At 45.6% G+C, this 19,161-nt stretch overlaps 1 protein-coding gene across 1 annotated transcript in view; it reads left to right on the top strand.

Moving 5' to 3' along the window:
- The window catches only part of LOC146863701 (vomeronasal type-2 receptor 26-like), a 322,573-nt gene that overhangs the window by 20,246 nt on the left and 283,166 nt on the right, over nt 1–19,161 (top strand). The window contains exon 2 of the mRNA XM_085640670.1: nt 9,078–9,409. Within this exon, the coding sequence (XP_085496796.1) occupies nt 9,192–9,409 (218 nt within the window). The 5' untranslated portion in view covers nt 9,078–9,191. The remainder of the gene's footprint in view (nt 1–9,077; nt 9,410–19,161) is intronic.

Below are 19,161 nucleotides of genomic sequence, written 5' to 3'. Positions count from 1 at the left end.
TAGACCTAATGGTCATCAGCACTAGAGGCAAGACATCAGGCCATTTCATTCCAGTGGCTAAACACATCTTACCAATTCGGTTTTTTATTGTGCCATTCATCTGCTCTACGACGCCAGAAGCCTCTGGCCTGTATGCACAATGTAGCTTCTGCTGTATGCTCAATGCTTCACAAATTAAACCCATGAGCTCATTATAGAAGTGTCCACCTCTATCAGACTCAATTGTCACTGGGAACCCGTACCTAGGAATCAACTCTCTCAACAGTAACTTTGCAACTGTTATTCCATCATTTCTCCTAGTCAGATAGGCCTCCACCCATCTTGAGAACAAACAGACTACCACTAGAACATACCTCAATTTGTTCACTTGGGGCATTTCAATGAAATCTATTTGCATTCTGGTAAAAGGACCTCCTTCTCTGCCTATTGTTCCTAGACTCACCACTGTCTTTTTCCCAGTATTGAACTGTTGACAAATCAAACATCTCTGACAGATGCTTTCTGCAATCAACCTGAACTTTGCATTGTACCAGGTCTGCTTGAATCACCTAATCATCGCGTCCCTTCCCAAATGTCCCTGGCCATGATACATTCTTGCCATTGTTGATAGCATGCTATTTGGCATGACTGGTCTACCATCTCTATAGATCCAAACATGATCTGTCTCTCTTGGGGCACAACCTGCCTTGATCCAATCTCTCATTTCCTCATCTCCTGCCTCATCCTGCAACTGTTTCACTTCATCCCACGTTTCTAGGACATTAGTAAACATCACAGAACAAAAAGACATTTCCTTTTCTCGTGCCATATTAATCGATTGATTTGTTTTCGCACAATACTGCGCTATGTCATTGTCATTATTACCAAGAGTAACAAAATCATCTCCTTGTCCATGAGCAGCACACTTCACAACCGCTAGTTCTTTAGGCAGCTGTATCGCCTCAAGCAATTTTCCAATCACTTCAGCATTCTTTATTGGAGTCCCACTCGACGTCAAGAAACCTCTCTGTAGCCAAAGCTGGCCAAAGTCATGAACGACTCCAAATCCGTACTGGCTATCAGTCATCACAGTCACTCTCAGATTTTTCCCAATTTTGCAAGCTTTTGTCAATGCCACCAATTCAGCCACTTGAGCAGATCTCACTCCTTTCAAAGGCGAAGCTTCCATAACTTCTGAAACCTTGCACACTGCATATGCTGCACTCAGCACACCATCATCAGTCCTCAGACATGATCCATCTACAAACAGCACATGATCACTCTCAGGCAATGGTAAATCTCTTATGTCTGGTCTGGGTTTTGTGCAGTAATCAAGCACATCCAAACAATCATGATCAACATCATCTCCCACATTCACATTTTCAGCATCTGGTAGAAGTGTCGCTGGATTCACATTCACACATCTCTCAAGAGTCACATTTGATGCTCCCAGAATGATTTTCTCATATTTAGTCAGCCGACTATGTGACATGTACTGAGTCCTGCTTCTTGTCAAAAGAATAGCCACATCATGAGGTACAAATACCCTTACAGGATATCCCATTATTATACCCTCACTCTGTTCTAAGCTTCTGCATGTAGCAGCTACTGCTTTCAGACAACCTGGCAAACCCACAGCTACAGGGTCAAGTGTCGAGGAGAAGTACGCGATCGGCCTTCTCAGTTGTCCATGCTTCTGAATTAACACTGAAAGTGCACACCCATTTCTCTCACTACAGTACAACTCAAACTCTTTCTCATAGTCTGGCATTCCCAAAGCAGGGGCTTCACACATTCTGCTCTTCAACTCTTCAAATGCTGCCATTTGTTCTCCATCCAGTTCCAATGGGTCTCTCACTTCACTTTTTGTCAGCTTAATCAGTGGCTTTGCTATCAGCGAGAAATTACTTATCCACTGACGACAATAACCCACCATCCCCAGAAACATCCTCACTTCTCTCTGGGTCATTGGGGCTCTCATTCCTCTGATAATTTTGATCCTGTCATCGGTCACTTTTCTCAGACCTTTTTCAATATTGTGTCCAAGATAATGCACCTCTTTCTTGCAAAATTGCAATTTGGCTGGAGATACCTTTAACCCTCCATCTGCCAGATGATTCAGTAAAGCTATGGTATCTACTTCACAAGCTTCACGTGTCTTCGATGCCGCAAGTAAGTCATCGATATACTGCACTAGTACTGGACTTTCAGGCATGATCAAACTCTCCAATGATTTCTTCAATAACTGATTGAATATCGAAGGACTCTCCGTATACCCCTGTGGGATACGACACCATGCTAAAATACGCTGGCCAAACCGGAAGGCAAAAATCGGCTGGCTGTCATGATGCAATGGAATTGAAAAGAAAGCATGACACAAATCAATCACCGTGTACCACTCAGCATCATGAGGAATCTGATACAAAATCACTGAAGGATTTGGCACAATGGGACAACATGCCACCACAATTTTGTTAACTTTTCTCAAATCTTGTACAATCCTGAACTTTCCATTAGGTTTCTTTAGCTCCATTATCGGTGAATTACACGGGCTACTCAGTATCTCTCTCAAAACACCCTGTTGAATCATCTTGTCAATTATAGGAGTTATTCCCTCAATTATTTCTGGTGTCAATCTGTACTGAGAAATATTAGGATAAACAATTCCCTCTTTCACTTAAATCTTCACTGGATCTACATTATTCATCAACCCCACATCTTCTCCAGTAAAATCCCAAACTGCTGTTTTCACTGTGTGTCTCAACTCCTGAGGCAAATCATCTGGATTAAACACAGCATATGTACCAACAATCTCACTCTCTCTATTATCTAGAGTCATCCGGTACAAAACATCCTCATCTGGTGTCTCAAAAGCTATTCCATCCGGAGTACAAAAAATTGTACAATTCTTCTTGCACAATAGGTCCCTACCTAATACGTTCACTGGACTAGTGTCACAGACAACAAATCTGTGCATGTCTGAAAATTTCCCTATACTCACCCTTACTGGTTCAGTAAAACGAGTCTTAATCTGTGTATTGGCTACACCAACCACTTGGATTGCTTCGTCCGAAAGAGGAAGATTTCTAATATCTGCTGACCTGACAGTTGATCTCGTCGCTCCTGTGTCTACCAAAAAAGTAACACTCTCCCCATTTATTTTCCCATCTACAAATGGTCCTGACTGGTCTATTTCTAGAGTTGCACCAAGTATGCACTCTTCCTCCTCTCTTCGGCACCGTCAATAGTCCCCTTCAGACTCACTCCCCTCATTCTTTAACCAGTACTGTTGTACCAGATTAGAACGTCTCGGTTTGTTTACCTGCTCATCATTGTAGAATCCTGAGTCCTGGTTATACTTTTGGGACCCTCTATTCTGCGGCAAGGGCGGTTTTGGCTCTTGACTCTGCTGTCTGACAACCTTCTGTTGTTGCTGCGGTTGATTACACCCCTCGTTCTGCACCTGTTGATTCAATGATTTATTTTCATTACTCACTAATGGTGGATTGGTACACTCGGATCTCCAATGCCCCAATTGTCCACAGTTGTGACAAGGGAACTTCTTCCTGGCCTCCTCTAAATTCCACTTTCCTTTTCCTGCATATCTGGGTCTATTTCCTGGATTATTTGCTTGTTCCACCAACAGTGCTTCTTGTCTCTCAGCAACTTTCACCTGTGCCCACATTGCCTTTTCTTTCAGCTTTCTCTGTTTTGCTTCAATCTCATCACTGAAGTATTTTGCATGTCTCAAGATTTCATCAATCTTTTTACTCTGCCAATCAACTGTATGCTCACGAATCCTTTCACTGATTTCAGGTCTCAGGCCATATACAAACCTGTATACAAAATGACTCAAATCCTTGTCACCCAGGTGTTCATCTCCACTGAGCTGTTTAAAAGCCAGTATCAGCCTTTCGTAAAAAGCATGAACTGATTCTTTTGCTTCCTGATGTGTTCGATCTATCTTAACCCAGTCTGTCTCTTTCGGGGGTACTTTATTTTTCAGGAACACTATAACCTGATCATACTTCTTCATAACCTCTGGATCTGGTGCTCCTGTTTTCGGATCTCTTGGATGCTCCTTTGCAGGCCAATCTATAACTATTTTACACTCTGCCCACAAGTCTGCTGGAACAATTATATCAAACAGACTATTCAGGTCAATCCACAGCACTTTTGACAATTTCACAAACCTGTCTACCTGCCTATACCACTCGACGGGCTTTTCTCTCAGTCGAGGGAAATCATTCGTAAATGATAAAATATCCTGTCAAGTCCATGGAACATGTACATATCCTCCTCCAGGAATCTCTCTCATAGGATAAGCATCCACAGTCTTCTCTTTTTCTCTCACAGGGAAAGCTGAATAATTCCTATCCACTGAATCTTCCCTTTTCTTGTACCATCTATCCTTCCACTTTTCTACATCACCCCATTTTCGCAATAAGGCAATCATTTCCTTAATCTGTCCTGTTCTACCAGCACCATTTAGATTTTCAATATCTTTGTCTGTGAAATCCATCCTGTAAGACTTCTGCAAAGCTTTCACCTTATCCATGTCAACTCCTTGTTCACTCGCTATTGCTCTTAACCTGTCATGTGTACTCTTAGCCCTCCAGGTGATACTTTTACACATGAATAACAACTCCCCATCATGATGATTTCTGAGTATATCTGTAGGAATTGTCCCTGCAATAAGCTCCTCCAGTTCTATGCGCAACCTTGCTACATCAATTGCCTGTGAATCTTTATCCTTCTTTTGAAGAACTTTCAACCAATCATTCAAATCCTCAGCTGTTATTTCAGTAGACTTTTTCACTGCACCCACTCGTTCTGTCACACTCTGTGGTTCCAGAATTGTTCCTCCCAAACAGCCAGTATTCAATCCTGAATTAGGCTGTACATCTAATCCTCCACTACAGGTGTCATGTCTCAATTGACTCAAATTATTTCCTCCCGTCCTCATTCCTGATTCCTCCAAAGAACAAGTACCAACCAAACCATTTCCAACATAGGGAACTGTCAAACCATTTTCACCCATTCTTTGCTTATCAAAAATAGGCACAACCGGACCAATAGTTACAGGCACCGTAACTGCTTCAAGATTTTTCGTTAGCTCTCTAATTTTCTCAGTCAGTTCAGATATGGTTCTGGCTAATTCTCTTGTTTTCTCGTCACTGACTCGATTCTCTCTCTCTCGCTCTCTCTCTCTTTCCCTTTCCGTGAAAGAGCTATCACTTTTCAGATCAGGTGTCACAACTTCAGTTTTAATAATTCGCAAAGTATCTCTTATTGGAGTAGCAACTGGCGTGCTCTCTTCTGGTTCTGGTCTAAATGGAGGTGGTCTCTTGTAAATCATGTCATCCAAGACCTCATCCTCATAATCATTAGCTCCATACCTTCTCACTTCTGCATCAGACACCTTCGCTGCACCTTTCCTCCCTTCCGCTTCTTCAACTGTCCTCATAGGATATAATCCTTCTGACATACTAGCATCTCGCCATCTCCTCATGCGATCATGATGAGTTTCACGATCATATTTCCTCCCAAAAAAGTACCTATAATTGTTTACACTCCTCTGCTTTTCTCGCTCATGCACCTCATCTTCCCATTCCACCAATGCCTCGAACTGTGTCGGCCATGGTCTAGGCTCTAGACACATCATCTTTTCCCGTAAATTTCTCAACACGGCCAAATTAAATGAACCATGTTCCGGGAACGCTAAGACACCATCGTCCTTAGTATACTTAGCCCAGTTATCTAACCATATACATGTATGATAACCATATTTCGCAACCATGAAGGATGCAGGAGTTCTCGTTGGAGGTAGCAATTCACCCTCTCTGGTTTTTATGTTCTTATCCTTGTCAAACCACTTCTTTATTTTACCGAACAAGGATTTCTTCTTCTTTTCCTCCGGTTGGTAATACATTGTAATGTTTACCAATATTCACTAATCCCCTTCCGTACAGTTACGGATCTTTTGTCCAATAACAGCGCGACTCACACCAACGCACCAATCCTGGAGCGTCTACGTCACTCTGTACTCCTTCCAATCCCTGCGCGGCTCACACTAACGCACCAATCCTAGCGCGAGCACTGTTTTGATCCACTACCCAATCAGAGCGCGGTCTGTATGACGTCAGCAGTCGCTGCAGTCGCTTCTGCTCCTGTCTCCTGTCACTCATCTACCCCTCCTTTACAAAGCCTTTTTGGTAGACTTCGTTTCAGATTCCACAAAATCTATTAGTTACAACATATAAACATCTCCATTGTCTGTTTCGCTAACCACAGAATAGTAAAGAAAATCTTTTTCACAAAAATCCCGCTTTTCTCTAGAACAGCGCTTACCTCTGCTCCACTACCGAATTATTACTCTCGTTGACACAGTAGCACTTCCCTCTAATCTGCCCTTCTACCATGCATCCCTTAACTGTTTCCTCTAGGACTACTCCAAAGAGTCTTACAATCAATTAAATGCTCATACATTCACGCACTTTCACACCAGAAAATGTAGCACATGCACACAGAATCCTGTCTTTCCCGAGAACAGCGAACAGTCTGTCCCACTACAGAATTATAACACACGTTAACCAAGCGGCGCTTACCTCTGCCCAGTCCTTCAGACAAGCTCAGAGAATACCTATTACTCCTCCCACGATAAGCTTTAACGGCAAACCTTACGGATCCCTGGGACTTATGACCAGAGTTTCACAGATAACCTTCCGCTACCATACACACTCCTTTTACCGAAAATATATCCCTAATAGTAACACACGACAATGTCACTGATTCCGAACCCAGACAATGTGACGCGCAACTTCAATTGTCACACGTTTTTCCTGCATACGTACAGGTAATTCCAACAATCCCGTTTTTCCCGAGAGCAGCACACACTTCCCTCTGCCCTACTACGGAACCGTCACCAGCTCCCAAGTTCCAGAAGCACTACATAAAACTCAATACGACGACTTCAACATATAGTATTAGTACATATACCAACATCAATCAATAATCAATGAATCAAAAGCCAATGTACAAGCAATCTAATCTGATCAAGACAATAATCAAACCATCATACTGCTACCAGGAAACTGCTGCAGATCGGCGCATATAAATTCTCCCTGCTTCCACGGACAGAGTAAACCTACAGTCACACGCACAAACACACATCATACGCTAGGGCCCATCACACTGTATTTTTTGGTGATTTTAAAACATAGGAAATACATTTGAAACTCAATAAATGACAAGAAATGAACACCCAACACCGTAATTCAAACAAATGCTTATTTATCTAAATTAGTTCAAAATGAAAGTCAATCATTAGCGAAATCATTATTCTCATAGTTACCTATTCTAGCTAAAAGGGTCAGGACAGGTCTCTCAGTAAAGCCTCTCGAGATGCCGTCCTCAGCATAGGTTCAGGAAGAAGTCCAAAACGCGATGAACGCACTGAACGCAATGGACGCAATGGACACGAAGAACACGGACCCTCTCTAGTCTAACATATTTATAGGAAAAGTTACGAACAAAAGTTACAAACAAATGTTAGATATCCGTTGAACCGCCGAGCAGAGCGGACAGGAAAGGATGCCATTCAGTTACATTTAGGAAACCTCCGCTCAGGAAAAATCACAAAAATAAAAAGACGGAAGAAGGAAACTCGAGTTTGCAAATGTATCTTTCGTAAATGTTCTTCCTTGATATCTTAGCAGAGCCACCGCAATTGTTCATTGTGGCTTTATCCTTGTCCAAGGGCAGCTGGAAATGTTCCCAGAACTGCTGTCCTCACGGAAAGCTTTCTAACCAGGCAAAGGCTGCGGTCAGGTGACTCTCGACCATGTTCAGCAAGGCCTCTCATCAAAATTCAATCACTCGAGTGCATGCTGTAAAAGGCAGCCATCTTGATTTAGGCCAAAACGGACCATCTTAATTAAAAGAAACACAAAACAACGTTACCACAGCATAATGATTAAACAGTGTTAATCCCCACTAATACCCATATGTGTATGTAATTATCTGGCCTTCTGCAACGCAATAAAGCATTAGTACACGTTATTTTAAAAGCATAAACATGAAACAAATAGCACTTTTACAACACTCATTTAGTAAAACCGCACATTATTACTAAGCAACATATATGCGACCCACGTGTAATCGTTTCCTCTCATTAGTAATGTTGGTTAGTTCAGACTTTTAACAAAACAAACTATTTATTAGTGTTTTCAAATTAGTAGTTTAAATCATAACATATAGACAAAACTGGAGCTTAAAACACGATAAATTTTTCAACAGAAAACTCTGCTCCAGCAATCTGACTATAATAAGTTTCCAAATTAAAGGTGAATTGCATTTCTTCTGTTCCTTTGCTCATCTCACATTTCAGAGCTTCTGAATCTAAAAATGAGGGCCATATGGATGACCCAGTTTGCGTTGCATGATGCAGGAGTGACGCAAACCTTAAGTCATATTGTTTAACTCACTCAAAACCACTTTGCGCATCTTTGAGTGGCTTCAAATATCTGGAGCATTGCGACGCTGCGCAAATCGCAGCAGTGCATTACTCTGCTATGTTTAGGTGTTACATGGGTGTTGCGTGGGTGTTCCCATGCAACACCCATGGTTTTTGACGCATTCCCAGATTTACAAGCCCTTGTAAACCTTGAAATGTGCCAAATGATATGAACCCCCAAGAGAGGCTTAAAGAGGAGACATAGCTCTATTTCTCCTTGTTACCTCCTCTTTCTAAGTGCGCTGTCTTCTGCAGCGCACGAAGAAACAGGAAAAAACTTTAAGGATTCTTTTAGTGCAGGAAGGAACCCCATCCTGCCCCTACATTGGCGGTAGGCTGCTAAAAGAAGCCCTGTGCAAGAGAAGAGGACAGGAATGGACAGTATTGGATAAATAATGCACATTCCTGGCCTTTCCCTGTGATGTAAGCCAGGGCAGCAAGCTGACTTGCAGAGCTGCCCTGCACCACTAGGGTCATAAATATGGCCAGAGGCTTTAGGGTAACAGAAATGTGCAAGTACCTTAGTACCGCCGTATTCACCTGCATTTACAAGTGGTTTCTATCTGTATTTTTACTTTGGCAGCTTGAGGACTCTCGCCAGACGTGACTTCCTTCTAAGGGCAATGCCCCCGTCAACTCCTGCCTGGCTCAACTGCAAGGTTTCACTCGCCCAGTTTCACCATCATTTGCTCAAGTGATGTCATGGCTGCATTTTGTTTTCCTGGTGGCAGCTGCTCAATGTCTTTCTTGGAGAGCTTCAGAGGATGCCGCTAGCTGTGTTCTGAACCGCACCAATCAGCATGTTGCCTACAAGGCGGGAGATGTCATGATCGCCGCAATCCTGCCGCTTCATGCCTTAAGTTTGCTACTTTTCCCGGACTTCACAGAGATGACCTATAAGGAGGACTATGCAATGTAAGTAGTTCTGTACAGAGACCTCTTACCTGGAAATGGTTCCTTACAAGGATTGTGGTAGAGAATATCAAAGTCACAATTTTGAGGGTTCACAATATCATAACTGGAATAACGAGGGTTAAAATATTGAAGAAGATATTTTAGATCCATATATACATACTTTGAAGATGCGCGCACACACACACACACATTCCCAAACACACACACACTACACAAACCACACACTCACTACACACGCACACACATATATCTATATATCACAAAGTTACTTATAATTGGAGTTAGATACCCCTAGAAATTCTGGTAACTATATTATGACCAAACAGATTTCCATGTTCAATTTTCCTGACCCAAATGATGATTTTCTATTGCATCTTGTTTTGACACTCACATTTCCCTCTTTTCTGCTGCTGTTTCCTTCTCTACTTTAAACATCACTGTGAGCTCCTGTTTCTATTAGAAATGTGTATATGTGCATGCAGAATGACATGTCACCAGGGATATTACATTAAGATTGTTTTGGCAAATGATGAATTGCACTCTGTTGGTAAGAAGTGTGAGATGAAGTCGAGGCATCAAAGGTCCCCTGAAAGCTCCCTCAGTTTGTATCAGAGTTGAGAGGAGCTGGGAAGTAACCAGATCTTGAAATCAAAAATTCAGAAGTGCTAGTACTCTTCCTCTCAAATTCAAAAGTGCAGGTACTCAGTACCTGTCCATTTAAAATATCACAGCTCATGGCATCTGTGCTGCAGATGGATCACACAATGGATCACCAATGACTTCCTTATGTGAAGGCATAAACCAGTCAGAAATTCTAATCTTACTGTAGTTTCAGATCAACACCATGTGGTGGTGGCTCAGCCAGTTCCCTCACGCGTGGCTGCAGAAGACAGAATGAAAAGAAATGTAAAGGAGCTCCAAGAAACAAATCAATAGTTCAACCAAACAAAACAATCAACTAAGGCTGGTGCCAACAGAATCAATCCACCACAAGGACATCAAGCTGGCCTGAAAGAGGCTCCTTCTGATAGCAAGGAGAATCCTCCATGTACACTCCTGGGTGTATGTGTCTGGGTGTGCTCTCTGCCTGTCACAGTATACATGTCACTATTGAAATAAACTGATTTAGTAATGAAAAACTGACTGCATTGAGAAGTATCTATTCTATTCTATAGAGAGTACGCCTTGGAGGATTCCTTAACCAGTTAATAGCAGCTCAATGACATGTAATTTTCTGGATATCAACCTTACTTCACTTGTTTCTACTTGTTGTACTAATGGGTTCCTTAGGCTCAGGTATGTGTTTGCTGGTACTTATCTTCACTAATGCAAGTGATGTGACATTTCTCAGACCATCTCTGACCCACATCTATCATTTCATTCTCCTTGTTATACTCACACTTAACACAGATCCCAAATACAATCCACCTTTAGAGAGGACATCAGCTTCTGTACTTCACATACTAGACAGAATTGTTGTCACATGGATGGGCCATATGTAGCCTACAGAAGGAGATGTGAAAGAAAAGGGGTGTTGTTAACTAGGTTGACTTGCAAGAGAACCAGTTGTGTGCATTAATTGGTGACCATGGAAACAAGTCAAGTAAGAAACACCCACTGTAAACAGCAGAGGTGAGTGGCTAATATTAATTCCACACCGGTGTTTGAAGGTCAGCAGAGCACAGAGGCAGACTCGGGTCATAATGTCACGTCCACCAATTACCATGCCTAATTAATGTCAGATGATTGTGAGTGGCAGAGGAAGTTGGGACAATCTAGGGTTTTAATAGGTCATATGACTATTTTAAGCCTATTGAGTGCACTCTTATGTTAGAGGTGTTTTTTATCCATCCAGGTTGCTGATGACCTAATTTGTGAAAAATACCTTGTACATCACATGAGACAACCTACCCAGATGTGCAGCACAGTTACATTGCCCACACAAGCTCAACATTTTAACATGATTGTACATTGTATTTGATTAAAGACTTCATGCTGTATACAAATTGTACATTTTGTGTTTATATGTTTAAAAGTTCTTTTTTTGCAAAAAAGAAGCAACCCTGTTTGAAAAATAAGGTGTGTAATGAAATGAAATAAATAATCCCTGAGTGCTACATATCTAGTTTGGTGGTACATTAACCCCTTCGCTGCCAGGCCTTTTCCCCTCCTGTGCCACGCCCTTTTTTGGCTATTTGGGTTAGTGCACACTGAGGCCCCTGTAACTTTTTGACCACATAAGGTATCCACGCCAAATTTGCGTCCTTTTCTTCCAACATCATGGGGATTCTAAAGGTACTCAGGGTTTGTGGATTCTCCTAGAGGGGTCACAGAAATGAGCCAAAATACAGCAACATTTTGTTTTTTTCGGAAAAATGGGAAAAACCGGCTGCAAATGAAAGCATCTGGGTTTGTCCCTGCAATGTTATCAAAAAAGGGTTTGTGGGGTTGAAATCACCATTTTCCCAGCTTTTCGGGGATACCAGACTTTTGTAAGAAACCCAACATTTTTTACACAGTTTTGGCATTTTTCTGGGACATAGCCTATTTTTGCTACTTTTTGTGCTTTTGACCTCCTTCCAGTTAATGGCAGAAATGGGTACAAAAGCAATAATGGATCCTGGAAAGCATTTTCGAGAAGAAGACAAAATTCTGAATTCAGCAAGGGGTCATTTGTGTAGATCCATCAAGGTTTGTTTATAGAAACTAACAGTTAAATATAGGATAAATTGAAAATTAGTTGAAAAAAACAGCCTTTTGTGTCAACGTTTTCACCTGTAACTTCTTCTAATTATGACAGCTCTTTGAAAGCAATATACCATTACATCCGCTGGACATTACTGGTTGTGGGGATATATAGGACTTGTAGGTTCACCAAGAACCCGACGAACCCAGAGCCAAAAAATGAGCAGCAACTTGCAATGGTTTTTTATTATGTACCGGGTATATAGTCATTATTCTGTAAAAATGTGTACATGGAAAAATCGGTATGAAAGACACCTATGTAGTTCTGAAATGGGAACAAAATATAGAGTTTAGAAACAGTAGATATTTGCACATTTCTGAAATTGGGAATACTCATACTAGCATGAGAATTATCAGTCATTTTTTAGAATGACTTCTTTTTTACACAATATCTTTCATTTGGAAGGCAGAAATGCATCGAGAGTCAAAAGATAATACCAGTTCCTTTACAAATCTCATTTACCCTAAGTCTCCCGATAAAAATGGTACCTCACTTGTGTGGGTAGGCATAGTGCCCGTGACAGGAAACGGCGCAAAACGCAACGTGGTCACACCTCAATTTCGCAGTGAAAAATGACCCTTTTTTAGCAAAATGTCTAGCTGTAGTTTTTGAACCCTAGCTCTGCGGGCACCTTGGGAAACCTAGCAAACCTATACATTTTTTAAAACTAGACACCCAGGGGAATCCAGGATGGGGTGACTTGACTGCCTCCCACCAGGGTCTGTTACCCAGAATCCCTTGCAAACCTAAAAAATTGACAAAAAAAAACACATTTTCCCCACATTTCTGTGGTGGAAAGTACCGGAATCTGCGTGGATCCACAAATTTCTACCCACCCCGCGTTCCCCAACATCTTACGAGAAAAACGGTACCTCACTTGTGTGGGTCGGCCTAGTGCCCGCGACAGGAAATGGCGCAAAACGCAACGTGGTCACACCTCAATTTCGCAGTGAAAAATGACCCTTTTTTGGCAAAATGTCTAGCTGTAGTTTTTGAACCCTAGCTCTGCGGGCACCTTGGGAAACCTAGCAAACCTATACATTTTTGAAAACTAGACACCCGTGTGCTTCCAGGGAGGCATGGCTTGCGTGGATCCCCCAACATTTCCTTACCCAGAATCTCCTGCAAACCTCAATTTTAGCTGAAAAAATCACATTTTTCACACATTTTTGTGTGGGAAAGTTGTGGCATCACCGGGCTTACTCAAATTTCCAACCACCCAGCGTCCCCCCGGGTCTCCCGGTAAAAATGGTGCCTCACTTGTGTGGGAGGCCCAAGTACCCACGACAGGCAAGGGCCCAAAACGCAGTGAGGCAACATCAAAATTGCCTATCTCAAAACCACCTGGTTTTGCAAGGGGGTCACTTGGGTTTTTGGCCCGGTGCTCGGCGGCCATCTAAGGAAACCTACCAAACCCATACATTTCTGAAAACTAGACACCCGGGGGCTTCCAGGGAGGTATGGCTTGCATGGATCCCCCAACGTTTCCTTACCCAGAATCCCCTGCAAACCTCAATTTTAGCTGAAAAAATCACATTTTTCACACATTTTTGTGTGGGAAAGTTGTGGCATCACTGGGCTCACTCAAATTTCCCACCACCCAGCGTTCCCCCGGGACTCCCGGTAAAAATGGTGCCTCACTTGTGTGGGAGGCCCAAGTACCCGCGACAGGCAAGGGCCCAAAACGCAGTGAGGCAACATCAAAATTGCCTATCTCAAAACCACCTGGTTTTGCAAGGGGGTCACTTGGGTTTTTGGCCCGGTGCTCGGTGGCCATCTAGGGAAAGCTACCAAACTCATACATTTCTGAAAACTAGACACCCGGGGGCTTCCAGGGAGGTATGGCTTGTGTGGATCCCCCAACGTTTCCTTACCCAGAATCCCCTACAAACCTCACTTTTAGCTGAAAAAATCACCTTTTTCACACATTTTTGTGTGGGAAAGTTGTGGCATCACTGGGCTCACTCAAATTTCCCACCACCCAGCGTTCCCCTGGGTCTCCTGGTAAAAATGGTGCCTCACTTGTGTGGGAGGCCCAAGTACCCGTGACAGGCAAGGGCCCAAAACGTATTGAGGCGACATGAAAATTGCCTACATCAAAACGACCTGGTTTTGCAAGGGGGGTCACCTGGGTTTTGGCCCGGTGCTCGGCGGCCACCTAGGGGAACCTACCAAACCGACACATTTCTGAAAACTAGACACCCGGGGGATTCCAGGGAGGTATGGCTTGCGTGGATCCCCCAAAGTTTCCTTACCCAGTATGCCCTGCAAACCTCAAATTTAGCTGAAAAAATCATCTTTTTCACATATTTTTGTGTGGGAAAGTTGTGGCATCACTGGGCTGACACAAACTTCCTACCACCCAGCATTCCCCCGGGTCTCCCGATAAAAACAGTGCCTCACTCGTGTGGGAGGCCCAAGTACCCGCGACAGGCAAGGGCCCAAAACGTATTGAGGCGACATGAAAATTGCCTACATCAAAACGACCTGGTTTTGCAAGGGGGTCACCTGGGTTTTTGGCCCGGTGCTCGGCGGCCACCTAGGGGAACCTACCAAACTCACACATTTCTGAAAACTAGATACCCGGGGGATTCCAGGGAGGTATGGCTTGCGTGGATCCCCCACCGTTTCCTTACCCAGAATGCCCTGCAAACCTCAAATTTAGCTGAAAAAATCACCTTTTTCACACATTTTTGTGTGGGAAAGTTGTGGCACAGCTGTTGACGTGGTACGTAGTGATAGTGAGCGTACAGGCGTGTGTACGGGCCGTACCACTATGAGTACGCATACGCGAGGACACCCATAGTGATAGGGAGCGTACAGGCGTGTGTACGGGCCGTACCACTACGAGTACGCATACACGAGGACACCCATAGTGATAGGGAGCGTACAGGCGTGTGTACGGGCCGTACCACTACGAGTACGCATACGTGAGGACACCCATATTGATAGGGAGCGTACAGGCGTGTGTACGGGCCGTTGCTATGCATTTGGGGTGCCCTAGGGCCCCGGAACGCACCGTACCTGTGTGTGAAGCTCCAAATTACATAGGGGACACATGAGGGACAAGTATTAAGGCCTACATGCATACTGGTTGTCATGGAGACCAAGTTTAAACTTTGATTTTGTTCTGGAAGGTGCACAGCAGAAGTCAGTTTGAATGAATCTACTTTGTTGCAATGTGTTTGTGGGGTTGACATCATGCTGAAGAAAAAAACAGAATAAGAACCCACTGACTGCTAGGTTTGAAGGGATTGGAGGAAACATAGGATGCAAATGTGAGTGACCAATCACTCTGCACTCCTGTGCATGAAATGGGCCAGCAAGGCAGATATAAGGCAGCCAGGTCCAATGAGGGAGCACTTGCCTGCACATCTCTGTATTCCACGACCCAGCTGCTGCTACTGATTCCCTGGAACCATGTCAAGGGCTGTGGAGAGGTCACAGCCATTCACCCTGGAGGAGAACATGGCTTTGGTGGATGTGATCCTCCCACAGTACCCCATGCTGTATGGGCGACCAGGTTATCAGGTGAGTGCAGTGTCCACTGGCACAGACTGTGTCCCTTTTTGTGACTGTGACTTCTGCCATTGTGTCCAGGTGTGACACACATGCTATGTACTGTAGGGGGGGTCCCAGGGGGGGGAATGCCTGATGTCTCCCAGCAGTGCCCAGAGACAGGAGGGGTGGGTGCCTATCACTCCCAGCAGTGCCCAGAGACAGGAGGGGTGGGTGCCTATCACTCCCAGCAGTGCCCAGAGACAGGAGGGGTGTGTGCAGAGTCCTCCCAGCAGTGCCCAGAGACAGGAGGGGTGTGTGCAGAGTCCTCCCAGCAGTGCCCAGAGACAGGAGGGGTGTGTGCAGAGTCCCCCCAGCAGTGCCAAGACATATGAGGGGTGGGTGCCTATTACTCCCAACAGTGCCCAGAGACAGGAGGGGTGTGTGCAGAGTCCTCCCAGCAGTGCCCAGAGACAGGAGGGGTGTGTGCAGAGTCCCCCCAGCAGTGCCCAGACATATGAGGGGTGGGTGCCTATCACTCCCAGCAGTGCCCAGTGACAGGAGGGGTGAGTGCAGAGTCCTCCCAGCAGTGCCCAGAGACAGGAGGGGTGTGTGCAGAGTCCTCCCAGCAGTGCCCAGAGACAGGAGGGGTGTGTGCAGAGTCCCCCCAGCAGTGCACAGAGATATGAGGGGTGGGTGCCTATCACTCCCAGCAGTGCCCAGAGACAGGAGGGGTGTGTGCAGAGTCCTCCCAGCAGTGCCCAGAGACAGGAGGGGTATGTGCAGAGTCCCCCCAGCAGTGCCCAGAGACAGGAGGGGTGGGTGTGATGCACAGTGTGAGCCTGGATCATTGATTGTGTAGTTGCCCTCATTCCACCTGTGTCCTTTCAATGGCACGTACTGCTTTTGGCCTTCCCCAGAGGATCATGTCCCTATCACAAAGGTGCAATGCGTTGGATGCATACTATGCCTTGTTGTAAACAGCAAATGTGTTCTAATATGTGTCTCTGTGACATGTGCCAGGTGTATTGATGTAGTGTCACTTGTTCATCCTCACAGGTAGACGCCTCTGCCAAGGAGCACATATGGCTGACCGCCGTCAGCGCTGTGAGGAGTGCGGATGGTCGGAAGCGGCGCCTGTCCCAGGTGAGGAAACGCTGGCAGGATATCCGGTGCTGGACGCGGAGGATCTCACGGGTCCTGCTGGGGGACTCACCTGAGAGCCATAAGAACCGCAGGCGCCGCCGTCTCTCCCACATCCACAAGCGTGTGCTGGTGGTGGTCTTTCCAGACTTGGACAGGTGCCTACAGGAGATGCAGCAGCAGGCAGGGGGTAGGTACATGTGTGTTTGTTGTGTTTCACCAGCATTTGTACGTGCACTGTTCCATGGATACACTGCCAGGGTTTTATGGTGCTGTGCAGATCCTGTTACCCACAGTATTACAGTGCTCTCCTGCCTCCCTTCCCCTCCTTGCAATGTGTTCCCTGGTCTGTGTGTAGTCACTCCGTCACAAGGTTATGTAGCCTGGCACCTTCTCCAAGTGTACTATGCCTGCAGCATCATGTGTGGGGGTGGTGTGTAACAGGTTTTGGGACCTTGCCTGTGCCCTGTCCAGTTCTGCACTTGTGGGTTCCATGTCAGTTGGCACTAATGCTGAGTCCAGAAATGGGAGTTAATCTCTCAAGTGCGAGGCCTTCCAGCACGCATGTCCTATGTGGTGGCCTGTGACATGATGTGCATGAGTGTGCGGTACGCATAGTGCAGGGATGTTAGCGTGTGTTGCAGTCATTCCCATTCAGGAGCATGGAGTTGTGTGGACACTACTGTCCCCAGGGGCATCTTTACCTAGGTATCATGTGTGTAATCCGAAAAGGTCGAAAATCTCTGTGTCTACAGCATAGGTTGTGCTCTGTGCCATTGTCCCCTGGCACCATGTATATTGACATGAAATGTAGTACAAGTGTCCACTGTCCAGACTGACCTGATTTTCCCAGTACATACTCACGGTGGCCATTGCCTGTGTGTCTTGTTACAATCATCTGATGATGCCCATTTGTACATGATTATTTGGACAGGCGCACCTTGGGTATTTTGTGTGCAATATTGAATTTTTGCATCCCATGTGTATTTCACCCAGACTAAGAGATGTACGTGCTTCCTGTGTCTCCAAAGAATTGTCTCATGTAGGGGGTGGGTGGTGCGGGCATGGCCTACATGTCAAGACCTGAAATCTCCTTGCTAGGACTGGCCAGTGTGTGATGTTTGCCTGGACATACACTCAAGGTGCAGTGTGCCAGTCAGGGTGGGCATGTTATCAGTATTACCTATGCTGCATGTGCCTCTAGTTCCTGGCTATGGTCCCTGCTCATCCCTATTTCCTGCAACGCTGTGTGGTGCAGATGCAGTGCTGGATTGTCCCCAGGGCCTTGCTCCTCAGTCAAAATTCCATGTCATCTCATTTGCTATTGTGTCATGCTCTCCATAGTTTTTCCGTGGCATGGTGGGTCTTGCAGGGCCTACATATGTATCTTGTTTTGCAGTTGTAACTCTTCTTTTGTTTCAGGCTATGCACTGTAACCTAAGTAGATTGGACTCATGTGACATCTATACAGGTGTATGATTAATTTCTGTCTCTTCACCCTGCCCACAGCATCGTCGGGGGACACGGAGGGAGACATGGACACAGACGGCGCAGAGGGACCGAGCACCAGGGCCAGCGGTGACATCGTGGCTGGCACATCGAGTGGGACTGAGGCGGAGGAGAGTGAAGCCGGGGAACTGTCGACTGGCACAACAGAGTATGAAGCTGACGGGTCCGAGGATGATCTCTCCGAGTGGGCGGTGGCTGCACCACCATCTGACAGCAGCCCTACATCTCGCACCAACCCCTCCATTGGCATCAGCCGCCTCCCACGTGCTCGTGTCCCTTCCCAGCGTGCCCAGTCACCGCATGTCTCCTTCCTGCCAGGCACCGCACCCCCTGCCCCTGTCTCCACTGCTGCCGCCAATGCCGAGTCTGTGGACATCCAGCGGCAGTTGCAGGTTGGTCAGACTGCGATCCTTAATGTCCTCCATGCCCACAGCCAGGTCCTCAACAACATGGAGGCATACTTGAAGGGCATTCATTCATCGCAGGCTGACCAACGCAACTTGCTGAGGTCGATAGACTCGACACTGACTGCAGCAGTGGGTCTCCTGCAGCGCTACGTCCCACCCCTTACCCCTGCCCCTTTCACACTTCCCACTCCCATACCTGTCCCACATACACCCAGACGTCAGCATGCACCCACCACAACAGACACAGGCACCACACCAGCAGGGAAGGTCCGCCGCACACCTCCTGACACGCACACACAGGGTGTAGTAGGCACACCCACTGGGTCGGGGGACAAACGTGTGACACGCAGCCAGAGTGGGAGTCCGCATTCCACCCAATCCACTCCCTCCAAATCCCCTCCCCTCAGCTCTCCTGGCCACATCTCCCCCAAAGACTCCTTCATGGCCGC

This window comes from Triturus cristatus, chromosome 2_1, assembly GCF_964204655.1.
Source record: "Triturus cristatus chromosome 2_1, aTriCri1.1, whole genome shotgun sequence".
Classification (NCBI taxonomy): Eukaryota; Metazoa; Chordata; class Amphibia; order Caudata; family Salamandridae; genus Triturus; species Triturus cristatus.
Note: the sequence above shows the minus strand (reverse complement) of the source record. Positions and strands in the feature narration are given on the sequence as shown.